At 37.0% G+C, this 18,025-nt stretch overlaps 1 protein-coding gene across 1 annotated transcript in view; it reads right to left on the bottom strand.

Annotated features, from left to right (window-relative positions):
- The window catches only part of LOC122796777 (macrophage mannose receptor 1-like), a 1,798,323-nt gene that overhangs the window by 242,683 nt on the left and 1,537,615 nt on the right, over positions 1-18,025 (bottom strand). The window contains exons 27-28 of the mRNA XM_044065505.1: positions 5,245-5,410; positions 667-819 (exon numbers count right to left, since the gene is read on the bottom strand). Of these exons, the coding sequence (XP_043921440.1) occupies positions 667-819; positions 5,245-5,410 (319 nt within the window). The remainder of the gene's footprint in view (positions 1-666; positions 820-5,244; positions 5,411-18,025) is intronic.

The following is an 18,025-nucleotide window of genomic DNA, read 5'->3' as shown; positions in this document are numbered from 1 at the left end:
TGCATATATCACACATTGAAAATTGTCTTAATCTGTAGTTTATTTAATTTTGTGACTAGTGAAATGAGAATTGCATATTTTCTATATGTGAAAAAAATTCAGTAGCTATTAGTTAAAAAGAACATCAGGAATAAATGAGTCTATTAGGTTGCTCTACTGAGGGAGAGGGAACAAAATTCTTACCTGACATGCAGATCTTCCTACGGATTAATTTAAGATTAAAAAAAATCAATGTGCACATACTTAGTATTGTTTTAATTTACCAATTGAAGTAAACTGCATTGTTGTTCTGTCCAGTTAAAGATTTTACTGTATTATACACAGAATCTGGTGTAGAACATGTAGCATGTGAGACATTTGGAAAACCAGTCTTGTTATGAACAAATGAGTTAATGAATCAGATGTCCTTCCTTTTCTGACAACCAGGAAAGAACCCAATAATTCATGTTGTTTCTAACACAACGGTGATTTGCTTGTACTCTAATCAAATTTCTCTGGATAAAATGTAACCACCACCTCAGGTTGAATGAAAAGCATTATCAGAGGCAACACACGTGCCATTTTACAAGTTAAATACAGTTTGCCAGTATGAACTCTCATTTGCTTTGATGTTAAAAGATGTTTCACTTCTGTACAGAATATTTTCATAAAGTCTATACTACATACCTTGACGAAGGCACTCAAGAGATGCATGACCCCAGGCATTATATTCTGAAGTCTCAAACAAATAGCAATGGCCACGGAAAGGAATCCAGTATTTTCCTTTAGCTGCATCTGGACATTTTCCCGGAAGCTGAGGAGGATCAGTTGGAACAATATCTGGAAGCAAATAAACAAATACTGATCTCTTCAACTACACAGTGTAAGGGTCCCTAAGTAAAAGCTTTACTTCATGCAGGCACTATCACATTTCTCATTGTTCTCTGTAAATAGATGCACAGTTAAACATAATAAGTTACTCTCATATGTGATATCCATTTATGAAGTGGCATGGCTGCTTGAATCGGGCAGCCTAATGGAACGCCATGTGGTAGGTTTCTGTAGGAGTGTGCAGCTGGATCTGGATCAGAATAGCATAAAGCAGAACCAGTGGCACCTGATTCAGAAATGCCCACCATATGTCAACTAAGAAGGAAAACAAGAGTCAATTCTGAGCTGTTAGCAAATGTGCTCTCATCTGTCTGAAACTGTGGAATTCCATTAAATTTTCTGTAAACAGGAAACTCTGACACAAATTAAACATGCATAGTACATTTATGTACTACCTTAAGTGCTCGGATTATAGTCTGAAAACAGGGAAGAATAACCTTTGTGTATCCAAGTACAGTAATAAGAACCTCACTGTAACATCCTTGCTCTATTCTGTGTTCTTATTTGTGACTGTGGCTGTTATGAGTTGAAAGCTGCACTACCATAGAGATGGCACTCACCATAGAATTGCTTCAGTAACCAAACAATAGATTTGGAAGCTATATTAGATCATGTTGCTAAATAAATGACAGTTGGAAGTGAAGTGCCCTGCTAATCACATATGCTTTAAAAATTATTATATATCTTGTTCTGCCAAACATTCCTAATTTAAGTAAAGCTGTCATATGGAGTAGATAACTCTCCCCATGTATTAAAAAAGGAATTATTATCGGATCGCTCACCATATCTTTTCTTTATGTTTTCTCAGAATGGATATCAAGATTCACCAGTCCAGCTCCACTTTTATGGGAATTTTTTGACATCCATGTCTTGGACATATAACACAAATGATTATGATTATGTCTATAAACATAACCAGTTTATTATATGTTAGAGAAAAATGGATGCCAAGAAATTGTTCTCAAGAGAGCGGCTCAAGATGTGCATCTAAAATACTTATTAGAAGAACAATGGAACATATCATCATAGAATTTATAAATAAAGATGCTGGCATCCTAAAATCCCTTGATTTGATTTGGGTTTGTGAAAGGTGGTTCTGTGTCCTAAATCTAATGGTTATCTTTGAGAAGATAAACAAAGCGCTGGATAATGGAGAAATTGTACAGATTGCATATCTGGACATGGTTAAAGCATTCAGTACTTCCCCCATTTTGACATAATTGGATAAACTCATCCACCTAAGTAATCAGCTGTAAAACTAACTCATACAATCAGGTTTGCTTGCATACTGTCTTTCAAAAGGCCACTTGCTAGCAATATCTCACAGGGCTTTACACTGGATTAGTTTCTTTTTTAAATGTACTTTGCTGATATCCAAATGGACATTAGTGATCTGTGGCTTAGAAAGTTTGTAGAAGACAGAAAACTGAATGTGGTCATTAACTTTCTGGCAGCTAGCCACATCCTAAAAGAGGGACTAATTATCATTAATTCCTGTTGTTACGACCACATCAACTCATGCTAAAAATAAAAAATACAACATTATACTCTCTGAGATGCAGGAACATGCCTTAGATCTATCACACAGAGGACACTTTTCTTCAAAGTTGCCAGCATCATTGGAGACATTGCATGGGAAACTGGTATCCAAGTGAATTCAAGCTCTGAGAGAGGACACCACTGTTTAAAGAGACTGCTTTGCTGAATCCATTTGCATCCACTGTTAGATAAGTACTTTTTACTTTCCTTTGTCCATATTATGTTTTTCACTTGTCTTCAGCATTTTAAAATGTATTTGCTGTTACCATTGCATTTGACTGTGGTACTGAATTCAGATCTGTCCAAATCTGAATATCTAAAACTACAAATCTGAATTGCAATTTTAAGTTATTACTTGTGCTGCTCTGATATCTGTGCTTATTTGCTGTGTTTCTTGCACCGCTCTAGTGCTTTAGCTGTTACTACTTGTCCCCACACTTCTGCATTAGTTTATTAGTTGCACACAGGCTACTTTCAGCTTTTTAGGCAGCCAGACAGTGTTTTTACATTCAGAAGTCTTTGGTCTTCTCTCTCTTGTGGAATAGAGGGTAAGAAAGTCCCTTCTGAGCTGGAATCCATTGTTTGAAACTCCAGTGAGTGTTGTTTTGATTTCTTGTGGGCTCGACTGCTTGTTTTGACACTTTTTGTACTGGTATAAGCTTTGTTCATTATCTCAGAGCTTCACTCACTTAGCTACCACATGACTGTTTGAGGGGATTACCTGCTGAATTCATTTGCTTTCACTGTTGTATAAGTAGTGATTTTGCAGTCTGTCTAGATTTATACTACAATTGATGTGATATTTGTGCATTTTATACATTTTTTCATTTGAATTCTGCATTTAAAAGTTTACTTGTTGTTACCATTGCATTTGATTATTGTGCTGTATGCAGATCCAGCCAGATCTGAAATTTTAAAAACATAGTTCTTAATTTCACTTTAAGTTGTTTATTACTTGTGCTGCTCTGATATCTGTGTTTATTTGCTGTATTTCTTACTCCACTCTAATGCTTCTGCTGTTATTGTTTGTTTTCACACCTTTGCTTGATTTATTAGTTGTAATTACATTATTTTGGGTTTCTGGGCACCCAGACATTGTTTTTACATTAAAAAATCTTTGGTCTTCTCTCTGTGGCAGGTGAGGGTAGCAAATGCTGGGATTCACTGTTTGAAACCTGAATGAGTGTTCTTGTGATTTTCAGTAGGCTAGGCTTTTTGTTCTGTGACTTTATGTGCCTGTATAAAATCATCACTAGTCAGCAGCAGTTGGCAGTGCCCTGTGTAGACATAGGCACCTAGAATTGAAATTTTCCCTATAAAAATACCCCTGAAAATTTGTCAGTACTTAGTTGTGCAGAGAGCAGCTAGTTTGCACACTGAGAAGCACTCACTCCTCAAGCTTGGTCTTAGGCAGTCTTGATAGGAATCTACACCTCCCTAAGCAACCAAGCTAACCAGAAGAAAACCTTTACAATACCCTCCCCAAGTAGAACATGTAATAAGGACCATAGTCACAGACATGTGCTTCTCTGCTATCTCTGCAGCTAGCCTTGTAGATATGGGAGTCTTGAGTCAAAGCTGCATTTGCCTTATGTATACTGACAACCACATAATTCTTCCACAAACAGATACGGCATGTGAAAGATGTAGTTGTACAATATCACTGGGACAAAGCTCTCACATACAAACACCTATAATCCCAAACAGATTGTCAGTAATGCACACACAATACCTCTCTCAGATAGTAATGACCAGACACATAGACCCACATGTGCTTAGGCAGGCTATTAAATATAGTCTCCTGAAACTACAAAATCCTCCTAGACACTGCATTCTTTAAACTTGTACTCAGTAACCTCTAGAACACTTAACAAAAACAACAAGAAACAAGACACACGGTGACACATCCCATGGTATCTCAACTCATACCTCTCAACCCCTTGGTGCAAGAAATCTGGACAAAGCTTGACATAATGGGGGGGGGGGGCAAAGGCCCAAAATAGGGACAGATTTTAAATATTACTCATAAACTTAGAAAGTTGCTAGAGTAACAGGGTTTGTGTTAACACACATTTTCTGAAGGATTTTAAGTTTGAAACTCGAATGCATGTCATTATTTAGTGACTACAATACTCAGATCATCCCAGTGATTTGCCAGAAAACCACACATTTTATGATGAAAAGACCAAAAATATGAGGCAAAAATCTGGACAACTGAGAAGTATGTCTCAGCTTCTAAGCCCATAAGGTATACTACCATGCAAACCCAATATTTTGGTCATAGGAGACTCCACTGTGATACAAACAGCTGCCTACTCACCAGGATAAGTAAGGATAGAGTCACAATCGGCTGTCTGTCAGTGGCAAGGATCTGCCAAATCACACATGCACTAAGGTCATTGGATTGCAGGTACCAGTATGACCCTCTCATAGTCCACGTGGGTGTAAACGTGTCTTTTTCTCAAATATGGAGCAAGTTCATTAAAGTTAACAATGTTCTCATACTAACCACAGTGACTGGACTGTGGACTATCCCATGATCGCCACCATGTTCCATAGATATTAGTAGTGAACTTCCTCTTCCCTTTTCTGTCTCCATCTTGAGGTTCCCTTATGTCAGACGCTGCATATGCAGTACCAGTTCATGTTACTAGCGTTATTAAATTATAGTCTTAATGTGAAGGATCAAAGAAAGTTTGATATATAAATAAAGAAACCTAATAAATAAATAAACATAAAGTCATTTGATAAATACATATGATGTGTAATTTATGCATTCTAAAATAATTGATTTCATATATTTTACCTATCATGATATTTAGTCTTTGAACTTACCATCTGACTTTTTGCAGACTGCAAAAAATTCATCGTCACAGGATGCTGTTTTCCATGATCTATCCACATCCATGTAAACACAGGCTATATTCTCATCAGGCTGTGAAGGTCCCCAGTTTGTAAATTTCATATTGAAGTTGTCAATCCATTTATACCTGCCTTGAGTCTGAAATTAAAGATTACATCAACCCTTAGCACACAGTCACACAGGACATACTGCTTTAGATTCAAAGTTGTTAGCCACAGCTTATAAATAAATAAAACATCTAACTACATTGTCCTGTCGATGCTCTTAGAATGAGAGATTCAAGGTATGGCTAACCACATTTACAAAACTATAGCCCTGATGAGCTTTAAAGTCCTGTATTTTTAAACACTGAGGGTGTGTATTTAAATCCCACAGCTGGCATAATAGTTAAAAGTCTTTGTTTCCTATGCATAAGGAACAAGGTTCAATTCTAACAGCTTATATTAATTTTCCAGACAGTTCTTTTAAGTAGTTTAGCATAATAGGTGCAAAGCAACCTCATAATGCAGCTATAAGGAGTCTGACTGTAAAGAAGAAAAAGCAATGTTTTGGTGCTCTGGAGAAGCACACAGTGTTATGTAGCAGCAAATATTCTTGCTGTGTGTTAAATAAGAGTCATGGTTAGAATTGCTGGAGCCATGTCAGACTCCAAACCAGTTACAAGTGGTGTCCCACAAGGCTCAGTCCTGGGACCTTACAGGCCAACACGGAAGGACTGTGGCTGACCTCTGCAGCCGACACAAGCATCCTCCAAAAGGGCCTCATAGAAACAGACAACTGGTGCCAGAGCCATGGCCTCAAGCTAAATGCCAAAAAGTGTATAGTCATCCCTTTGGCAAAAACAAAGTGCCCACAAATTACCACATAGGTGGTAATCCATTAAGTACAGAAGAAGTAATTAGGGACCTGGGGACCCAAGTTGATAGCAATCTCTCATTTGACAACCACGTGGCCAAAGTGGTTAGAAAAACATTTTATGTAGCCCACCTAATCATGAAGGGATTCACATCTAAATCAGGTTTGGGATGTACCTTACCAGACACCTGCAGCAACTGGAAAGACCCCAAAAGTACCTCACCAAGAGGATCAAAGGGCTCAAACAGATGCCATATGCTGCCTCAGCACTGAAATAAATAGGACATGCTGGAGGGACAGATTCATAACTTCACTCTGGAATAAAATCCCAGTCCAGGTTAGGCAGAGTCCCTCATTGACTCTCTTCAAGAGGAATCTTGATGAGTGGATGGTATCACTTCTGTGTCACTGTTAGACAGAGGCACAGTAAAAATAAATTTAAAATGGGTGGCCAAACACATTCTGGCTAGGCTTATAAATGCCCTAGGGCAGATAGCCTAGTATGAACCTATGAACCTATGAAGAGTTAACGTGGGATGTGCGGCCAGGCTTGTAAGGGCCCTACTGGTTGTTATCTTAGTAACAACCTATAAACCTGAAGCAAGACAGTAAATATTACAGTATAGCTGTATCTATCAGCAGCTGTATTCAAGGAGTATGTTATAAACACTGTCTTTTAACAAAGTAAAACTGAACATTGTAAAGCATGTAACCATCTGAATATTATAAAAATAAAACAATTCTTTCAAGAAAAGACTGTCAGATGTTATATAATAACTATATACAAGTAGCAATCAGACGCATAACATTGGAAGATATCTACATTTATGGTGATCATACATACATACATAGTTGTACTATGTTCATCATAAGGATGATTGCTGTAAGCGTACAAAAATAATTTGAAGAACATGAAACAGTTGTACTATTAGGTTCAGTCATAGGACGGTGGTCCACTCTAAATCATGCCTGTGAAACACTCATAGCAAATCCTGCATCCTTCAGACTGAACATTCAGTATGTAGTATGTAGTTCTCAGTAAATGAGTGCATGGCTATCCATGAAAGACCCTGACAAACACTCTGGGAAGATACACAGTAGAAAAAAGCAGCAGTAATAGCTACTCACATGGAGGAGTACAACCTTATTTTCAGAGTAAAAGCATAATTGTATGTGTCATAACAAAAGGTAATGCATTTATCCACTTAGGCAGGGCCTGATTATTTAATGGGTGACCCTGTCTTTCTTTTGTGAACAGATACCTGATAGATTTGCCTACTAAACCTTATTTTCTCACTGTCATATCTGTGCACTCTATATAAATCCAACTAATATAAAGCCTCCCCCCCTTTTTTTTTTGCTCTTAGGAAAAAGGTAGTCACCTGACAAGACTGGTTCAGGGTGAACTCAGCCACTACATGTGGCATGGAGGAGGGACTTATCCTTAAACACTGTTACTTAACATGGAAAACTGTGTATGGCATGAAGGAGGGAATGATCTTTAAGCACCCTCAGATGATACAGAGAACTGTGTATTGTACTTTACCCACCATTCTTCCAGCAAATGACTGCTACTTAGACAACAGTTTACCAGACGTAGAATTTGAAGACTGATACACTGATGGCCACAATAAAAGCCAGAAGTAGCTTTGCAGTAACAGAGTTAGTGTCAAACAGGTGCTAATGGATGTCCTGGAAGTCTGAGGATTAATGTCTTCCTTCAAGTACTGGTTTAAGAAAGCAGAAAAGATATAGCAAAATGGAGAAATGCACGTAGAGAAACAGTACATAAGAGTATCTTGATGAATGAATAGGTCAGGTCAAAACTGAATAAAGAGGCTAGGTATTGCAGACCTAAAGAACTGAAACAGCAGCAGGATTTACCTTTATTTTTACATGAATAAGAAAATATGATCTATGTCAGTGATGTATAATTTTACAGTATTGAGAGTTATGTTTCTTTCAATCTAGGTAAAACCTCTGGGTTAATAAAGAGACACTTATTTGGAATTAATCTTAAATCCTCCATGCTATTAAATTCAGGGATATGAGATCTGGATGTAGAATTTTGTTTTAGCATTGTGAAACTAGTCTGTTGTTTAGAGACAGAGTTACTGGAACAGAAAACTCCATCTCCATTATAAACGTGAACCAAGGCAGTCTGGGCCAGCTTGTAGCTGTAATAGCTACATTATCTCTTTCCCTTTACACTTTTATAGCAATCATATTATTCTAAGATGTTTGGAAAAGCATGCATTAAGTTTTGATTTCAACAGAGTGAGAAGGTACCAGTTATTGTCACTTGTGAGGAAATTTGAAACAAGACTACAGGAAAAAAGAAATTCCAGTGAGTTGCAGAAAAGGTCCACATTGCATTGACCTCTACATATTTTTCTTTAATCAGTAAAATTTCTGTAACCATTCATCCATCTTGTACTCATGAGGCAAGTGTGCTCTGATTGTCAAGATATTATCTTTACTCTAAATTTGCATTGTCTGGAGAGAAAGATGAATTGACCAGAGTGTTCCTAAATAATCACAGAATGTCTGCACAAAGAACAAAAGAGGGTTCCACCATTTTGTTAATGAATTGCATAAGTATTATTTTATGTATTACTGTTATGTTATTCATAATATGTAGTGGCCCTGGTTTTATAGATAATTGAAAATATGTAACAGCCAAGTTGATGGTCAGCAACTATTTGAGATTGATAAAGTGATTCTTCTGAGATAAGGGCTACTAGCTCTGCATGTTTCTGGGCCTCACAATGAGCTTTCTTAGCATAATCTGAAGCATGTGTTTACAATTTCTGACTTGACATTGGGTGAACAAAAGGTCATCTTTGTTTAATGTCAATATAGGTGTTTTACTATTGCAGTTTCTCCACCACAGCTGGAATTAGTGGAAGAGCATAATATTTTAGGGACTGATTATCACTGAAACTTTCTTACGTGAAACCTGTCATTCAGCAGCAAAATGATATATGAGAACATAGGACATGGGCTTTTATGAAGGTCCTTGCTATTAGCTGCATTTTTTTATTTCGTTTTAAAACAATAAATAAACAAATAAATTATAAAACAAAAAATAACTATTTACATAAGTCCACAGCTGATCAATACATCAAAGTTATACATATCAACAATTAATATTTTTCAAGCAAGTCTTTAAGCTGAAGCCAAGATTTACATGAATGTGTAATATTAGAAGTTCTTATCTTTATAGTATGCAATTCACTACTGCAAACAATTTTTGCCATACTAATAAATTCAACACTAGAGGGGCTAACTTTACTTGTCCAATATTTAGTAATTACTTTTCTGGCTATAGTGAGAATAGACCAAAAAAGAGGCACTTGGGTTTTTGGAATTATGATAAAAACACTGTCAAACTGGCAAAATAAATAAATACACCAATGAACATTCAGTGATCAGATAGCTTTTACTTTACAAATATAACATCTGGTGCCTCGGCCATTCACCTTCAAAGAATACATACATTTCAAACAGGCTTGCAATTTATACCCAGTGAAACCCCAAATTATACATTAATTAGTTCCCTTAGAGTGCAGTGTGCAATAAATATTATTTTCAAATATTATACAATTAAATATACTACACCCATTTGACTGAAGACCAGGTTTGATTTAGTGGAATAATGGAAGCAGGTGTCACTTGATTGCACTTTGGGATGGTTCTGTGTAAGAATTTCCTAGTGAAAATTTTCCAATATAATGAAGTTGTAGTTTTATCTGCAGATTTTAATAATTATTTTCTTGTATTCTTCAGAGAAGTCTTCAATATTATTTTTTGAGGACTAGTTCCAATGGGGAGTTGTCTAAATATTGAAATCTAACAATAATTTTATATTCCAGTAATTTGGGGAATTATTTCTTATGTAGGTTAAGTATCTTATTAATCTCTGTGTTCACAGAGTCTCTAAATATTTGTAAAATTAGCCAGTTCTCAGAATCTTGATTGTATTTGGACCTTAAATTTTCAACACACACACACACACACACACACACACACACACACACACACACACACACACACACACACATATATATGCTTGTGCATTAATCAGTACCATTTAAAACTTGGTGCCAATAAATTAAGTTACTTTGTTGTTTCAATACTAGTATTTTGTTGGTTATGAGTTTCTAAGCAGTCATTTGTATATGCAATTGGAAACAGAAAATATTGTCTTTACTACAGTGGTTAGAATATGTGAACTTCTGGAAAGAAGAAATTATGTTATTTAAATAGAATTTCAGAAGAGGGTGTAATTCCATTTACATAACAATCTTTTAATAAACAGATAAAACTCTTAGGGACAATTTGTTTATGACTGGTTGTGATATATTTTTTATTTACTAATAATATCTCTTGATGTATTTGTTTCCATTTTGAATCATAAGATGAATTTATTCACAATGATATAACTTCTACAGTTGTTAAAATAGCATACAATTGAATATCAAGGAATCCTATTCCACCATTATTCCAACCTTTTCTATACCAATCAAAGGAAACTCTTGGTTTATTAGGATGTCAAAAAATGTAATTAGAATATTATTTATCTTTCTCATCTTTTTTTGGTGGAGATGGTACTAAAGATTGTAAGATAAACAATATTTTAGTGAGAATTACCATCTTACTAAGTATTAATTATTCTTCCGTGGTAAAGAAGAATTTATTCTAATTTGTAACTAAACTTAATATTTTATCAACAACCTGTTGAAAATTTGTTTGTATAATTTCTTTACTATTAGATATAATGGTTATACCAAGGTATTTCATTTGTTTGCTATTCCAATTGAAGTTAGAATATTTTTGTATGAATTTAAAAAAAAAATTTTTATTAGTAATGTACTTGTTTTATTATGATTAAATCTTAAGTTTGAGATTTCTTCAAACTGACTCATAGAACTAATTATATGCCTTTTTGTAATTTAAAGGCATTAGAAAGAAAATAACCTATTTTAACATAAGCACAATGCACAACAGTTGTTCTATAACTTAGAAATTAATGCAATTGGCTCAGGTGAGGAAATTATACACTTTTAAGTGTTTTAAACAGGTGTGACCAATTAACTGAGTAAAAAGCCTTTATCTAAATTGAGACTAATGATAGAACGTTCTTTTTATTTTTGTTTGCATAGTGTATTGATGTATGCATTCTTATTATATCATCCTGTATGTGTCTATTTAAATTAAACACAGTTTGATCATTTTAATTAGTTCTGGTATAAGCAGATTAATTACGTTAGCTGAAATGGACATGAGCATCTTATAATCCACATTCAAAAGTGAAATGGGTCTGTATGATGAGCACTTTCTATGAATCTTATCTTGTTTTAAAAATAGGTGATATAAGGGAATATTTCCATGATGGGGTTCAACAGCAGTTGTTTTTTTTTTCCTCTGTAGACCTTATTTAATATTTTAACTGCATCATCTGGTAGTATTTTATATAATTCTAGTATAAGAATATCTAAGCATGGTACCTTATTATACTTTACCTTTTTTGTTTGATATTTTATTTCTATTAAACTGAATGGTCTGTCATTTTTTTATTTGTTTGCTTGTTATAAGAATACCTTTAATATATGTTTTTCTTTCTTTTTATTTATATGTGTTATGATTTAGTTTATTCATTTTCTTTGATCTAAGAGCAAGTTTATGCAGGTTTAAAGGGTTTACAGAATATGCTTGAAGTTTAAGTTTTCAAGGTTTATTGAAACTTTATGATTTAGAATTTTAACATATTTTGTATTCAAGTTTTTAAGTTCAGACTGACTGATAATGTCATTTGGTTATTTTGGCCTGTAGTATATTCATAGGTAGGTACTAGGCTATTGGCCCTAGGGCCTATATAAGCCTAGCCAAAAAGGTACCCTGGCTTCTTTTGCCACCCAAGAAAATTGCTTTCCTGTGGTCCTGTCCAGTACAGCCACAGAAGTGATCCCTGGGGTGAATTTCCTATCTCCCATCCAATCATCAAGATTTTTCTTGAAGAGTGTTAATGAGGAGCTTTGTTTGAGATAGAAAGGTAGTTTGTTCCAGAGTATGGGAAGTCTCTGGAACAGGAATCTATCCCGCCAGCATGTTCTGTTTATTGTGGTGACAAGGTTTAGGTCCCAAGAGCATGTAGCTCGGTGGGATTGGGATTTCTTTAAGTGGAGCATGTCCAACAGCTCTGGGTTTGACATAGCTTTGTATGTTAGGCAGAGATCGCTTCTGAGTAGGCGATATGCAACGGAGTAAAGCTGGAGTTTTTTAAGATGGTCTGAGTAGGGCATCTGTTTGAGGCCAGTAATCCTCTTTGTGAGGTATTTCTGTGGCCTTTCCAGTTGTTGTGGATGTCTTGTGAGTTACATACCAAAATGGGAGCTGTATTCTATAATGGGTCTAATGAGTGACGAGTAGAGGGGAACAATGACCTCTTTTTTTCTGGATGAGAAGCCTTTTGTGATGAGGTGTGCCATGTAGAAAGATTTCCTGACTACAGTGGTGATGTGATTATCAAAGGAGAGACTACTGTCCACCTGTGTCCCAAGGTCTCTTATAACACTTTTGGTGTTAAGTAGACTACCGCCTATGTGGTAGTTCATGGGTACAGAGTTTTTACCAAAAGGGACGACAATGCATTTTTGGCATTGAGCTTGAGGCCATACCTTTGACACTAGGCATCTGTCTCGGTGAGGCTCTTTTGTTGAATGTCCACATCGTTAAGAGTTTCGATTATAGCTCCTAGTTTGTAGTCATCTGCAAACTTCGTTAGCCAAAGACCTTCTTTGTTAGCCTGTACTTCAGAGAAGCAGATACCAAACAGGAGAGGACCCAGGATTGAACCCTGTGGAACTACACTTGTCACTGGTCTGAAGTCAGATTTGGAGTCTGCTACTATCACAGTGTGAGTTCTGTCAATGATGGGATTTTACTCTTTTTTTGCAACAGTTTCTTTCTTCTGCTGTAGAGTTTGTTTATGGCAGGTGACCACCAGATTGACTTCCTTTTTTTGGAGGATAGCATCTTGGTTCTGTTAGGGATTGCACGATCCATGCACTTGTGCAAGTGCTTATAAAGTGTATTTGTGTAGGATTCAGCAGTCATACCTCTATTCTCCATCTGCATGGGTGTCATGAAGTTTGCCACTTCTGCCTTAAGAAGCGTGAAGTTGGCTTTGGAGAAATTTTTACAGTGGTTTCCCTAATGGGGGTGGGGTGGCATGTGGATGTCTAGGGTGATTAGCTTGTGGTCGGATCTGACCAATGAGGAATTGACCTCTGGTGTAGAACACTGATTGCCCATGTTGGTAATGACCAGGTCTAGGATATTGCTGCCCCTGGTGGGGGTGTGGATAAGTTGATCCAAGGCATTGGAATTTATGAATTCCAGAAAATGTTGAGCAAAATAGTTGGTACATGAGTAGTTTTCACAGTTAATGGTGGGGTAGTTGAAATTGCCCATTATTAGGGTGTTAGGTTGTACCCTAATATTTTCCAGTGTATCAAGAAAAGAGGAGTGGGAATCCTGGGGAATGGTGGGGGATCTGTACCAAGTTACAATTTGGATTGCGGTCTTGCCCAGAGTTAGTTGAATTTGGATAATCTCAACTGCATTATGCTGAGCAACTAGCCTGGAGGTGTGGATATCCTTAATGAATATGGACATGCCTCCACCTTTAATGTTTCGGTCCAGGTTAGGTGGCTGAAAGGTGTGGTATGAATTATAGCCTGGTAATGCAAGGGTGTTCTCTGGAGCCTTGAACCAGGTCTCTGTCACCGAACAGATGTCGATGTTCTCCATTTTAAGGAGTGCCTCGAGTGAGTGCATTTTGAGGTTTAGACTTCTAGCACTGAGTAGCATTACCCTCTGATTTTGCTTACTTGTACCTGTTACGGTGGTGAATTTGTCATTTGAACCTTGCTTAAAAAAGGCACTATAGGGGTGGCAAAAGCCTTAGCCAGTATCTGGAATCCCAAGGGCAATAGGTGCAGACCATTTCTGGCAAAACATTGTGGCCTGTTGATCATGTCATCCCAAGCAGACAGATACTGGATCCCCTTAGAATGACACCAGAAGCATAGCCAATTGTCTTTCCTAGTACTGTGGTATCATTCTGGGTGATGGCAGGATGCTACTCAGGCTAAGGTCATATCTGCCTGGGCTACAAGATTGGACAGCTCCTCCATGTCTCTCTTCATGTAGTCCAGAAAGGTATGTCTCAGGTCATTCACACCAACATGGACAATGACAGAGTCATATCTGTACTTGTGGAGTGACCTGAGTGCATGTGCTATGTGGCAGATCCTGGCAACTGACAGGCAGCTGACAGTAAATTTCTCCTTGTTTAGCCTGGTGAGTGGAACATCAGTGTGCCTGACTATAGTATCACCTATGACTAGAGTGTTGGGTATGTTGTTGTGCTTTATGGGCTGTGGTTGAGTGGCACACTGAGTTTGTGGGCTGTGTTTCATTTGGGTTGTATTGGGGGTGGAGGTTGCTTGCATTTTTGCTTTGGAGGTCCCAGTTGCTTGGGCAGATTTTTATTGAAAGCTTCCATGGATGTAGGTGTGTGTTTTGTGTTTCTATGTGTGTGTTTTGGTGGTGTAGGTTTTGAGGGACTATGTGATGAGTGTCTTGTGGTGCAAGTGTTTACCTTGTCCTCTTGACTGTCTAGTCCAGTCTTCGGTGAAGAGAGCTTTGCTTCCAGTTTGGCTATATAAGTGCTTCTCTCACAGGTTGTAGTGTTGGGTGGTAGGAGGAGAGGGTTGTCTGTGTACATGAGACAATTACTGCATTACCCCAAGATGCCCAGATTCATCAGATAGACAGGAGAAAACACTGGGAGCTGACCCTTAGACATGCCTTGATAGGTGCTTATTTATTAAGTACTAAAAACTGTTTTCCTCTAGACAAGTGAGGAAAGTTGAGTGCTGTAATACTTTGTAGCTTATTTAGTGCTTACAACAAGTTCTGAACAAGTGCTGAGCTTAAAAAAAAGAGATTTGATTGCTAAAACTAAAAACTGGCTAGTTCTAATGGAAATTATGAATAGTTTAACCCTAGCTAAGCGGCGATGCATAGTGTTTTTTTTTAGATAAGCTACCTAGTGCTTAACACTCTCACTGATAAGCTAGAAGGCTTCCCTCCAACACAGAAAGGCTTGGGGGCTCAGAAACTTACAAACAGTCCTAAATATAGCAAACCTGTATCTGGACTAGACTACTTACAGGAAAGGCAGGAAACAAGGTTAGATTTTTTTTTTTTTTGTAAAGTGAAAAGGGAGAAAGGAGGAGAAGAAAATCATTCAAGGTTAAGAAACTAAGTGGGTTGGCCTTTTCAAATGGTCTACATGGATTAGGTAGAATGCGTTAATGACACTAGACTGTGAGGAGTGTCCCAGATCAAATTTGCAGTAGGGGTGTGCAACTTGAAAGCCACCAAGTATAAGAACAGGATACCAATAGGGACATAGGGTGGGAAACAAAAATCAGAACAAACAAACCCAAACAGATGCTTAACAAATGTAGAAAATTTCCAGTTAATACCTCACACACAGTGAAACTAGCTAGAAAAGTATGCAGCAGACAATAAAAGTGCTATAAATAACTCATAAAAATAAGCAAAAAACAGGATACTTAACGTTATATATCACATCTCAGAGTTTGCTCAGTGCCCTTTCTCCAATTAGCTCAGTGTGAAATGACAGAAACACTCACAAGTTAACTTCTTAAGTAACAGAAAATTAAAACCTGAAACAACTTTAAAAAAAGCTCGAAAGAACCATTGAGGTGCATACTCCAAGCCATAGTCCAGGTAACCCCAATCAGCCAATGACCATAAACACTTCCCTCTCACTGAAATGCAATAATGGCTTTGGCTAAACTAAGATGGCCTGGAACATGTGCTCAGACACGCAACCTCATTCAATTCTTTGTTCCATTCTCTTGTTTTACTAATATACCAGCTTGTAACTCTTTCATTTAAGTAAGCCTTTAGTGAAACCCACATGACAATATCAGATAATTTACCATTCATGTGAGAACTATGAAAAAACAAAAAAATCTATTGAGTGCAACCAGTCCTGAGGAAGAAAAATTACTCAGACTTCTAAGTTCCAAAGGCTTTCCAGGAATCTCTTTGCTGGAGAGGGGAGCATATTTAATCTCTATTAATTCAGAGAAATTACTAAATTGTGTAAACAATGGACAACATTTTGTAATGCCAATTGCAAAGCTTCCAAAAGTTGTTCCAATGTAAATCATCATGTGGTCAAAAAGTGAAGCTAAACATCTGGTAAATAGCCAAGGTAAGGTAGAAAGCCAATAAAGCTGAGAAGTGAATAATGTTATATGCACGGTATATAGATTTAATGTTACAAAGTGGCACAGCTGATTTACTAGTTTAGTTAGAGCAGACATCTCAAAGCGGCTAGACTGATTCCTTTCTTTCTCTGATTTATTAAGCATCCAGATGCTACAAGAAATCACTGACATTTGTATAAGACAAATATTGAAGTTCCAGGATGAACAGCAACCAAAAGTGCCACAACCGTGTTGCAAGAAGATAAAGAATGTGAGAACTGTGATAGTTAAAAGAGTTGTGCCATGAATGAGACTCCTTTTAGGTATGTCTCCAAGTAAAACTACAGTGCAGGAAGAAATCTTCAAAAAGGAATAGTACATACCTAGTGTAAGGTCTCCAGCCTTAAGACTACTGAATAAACCAGACAATTATATGTGCTACTAGTTGCATGTTTACTTCTAAGGAGAGAAATATTGTGTTTACATAAAATGTTCTTAAATATGTTCTAATGTTTATACTGATGTAAACAGGCCATGAGGATTATTATATAAATTAAAGTTAGTTTTAAAATAATATAATGTATGCATGATAGCTCAGTGTGTGTGTGTGTGTGTGTGTGTGTGTGTGTGTGTGTGTGTGTGTGTGTGTGTGTGTGTGTGTGTGTGTGTGTGTGTGTGTGTGTGTGAGAGTGTGCTTGTGTGTGTCTGTGTTTGAAATCACTTGTTTATACATATTTTACAATTTGGAAAAACATGGTAATTTTATGGCTACCCTACCAGTTTCTGTGGACAGTTTGCAAAGTTGTAGCAAGCGTAGGGCAAAAGGGGTAAAGTGTTAGAGGGTGCAAGCAGCAGATCCTGAGCAGACTTAATTGAATTACCTGTATCAGAAATTACTACTGTTACTGTATTTGCCATCAGAACTGACACTCTGTAGCACTCCATGTGTGACATAAACTGCTGCAGCTGCTTCGTACAAATGTGGTCATCATGCAACATGTGTAGACGTTCTCCTAGTAAGGAAGAGGCATCAGGGTAGAGCCCAGAGATCACAAAGTCATCTCCAATGAAACAGTTGTCCTCTGGTGGTCAAAATCAGCTACAAGCAGTGGCAAGAGAATGCTGTAAGGTCAACAGAGACTAGGATGAAGACCTAGAACAAATAAGTAGTATGAAAGCACAGTGATTCAGGGGAAATATTTAGGAGTCTAGCACCTGGAAAAGAAAAGGAAATAAATGAAATCAAACAGGAATAGCAGCTTCTCAAAACATCTTATGTAAATATCATGGAAGAGAAATGCACCTGGCCCAGGGGTGGAAATAAGGTTCATAAGGAAACCTGGTGGCAGAATGTAGAAGTCCAGCAAGTTATCCAAAAAAAAAAAAAAAAAGAGTGCTGAAAAACATGGGAGAGAAAAGGATGAAACGGGCTTAAAAGAATTATTGGCTGGTTAACAAAAAGGTAACAGAGCATTCACAATAGCAAACAGTAAGGCAAAGGAGGCACTCTACCATCTTCTGGAAAGTAACTCAGTAGATGGCACTAAGAAACTATACTGGGTTGCAAGGTAAAGACAGGAAG

The sequence above is a fragment of the Protopterus annectens genome, chromosome 3.part0 (assembly GCF_019279795.1).
Source record: "Protopterus annectens isolate FY-2018-M chromosome 3.part0, PAN1.0, whole genome shotgun sequence".
NCBI classification, from domain to species: Eukaryota; Metazoa; Chordata; order Ceratodontiformes; family Protopteridae; genus Protopterus; species Protopterus annectens.
Note: the sequence above shows the minus strand (reverse complement) of the source record. Positions and strands in the feature narration are given on the sequence as shown.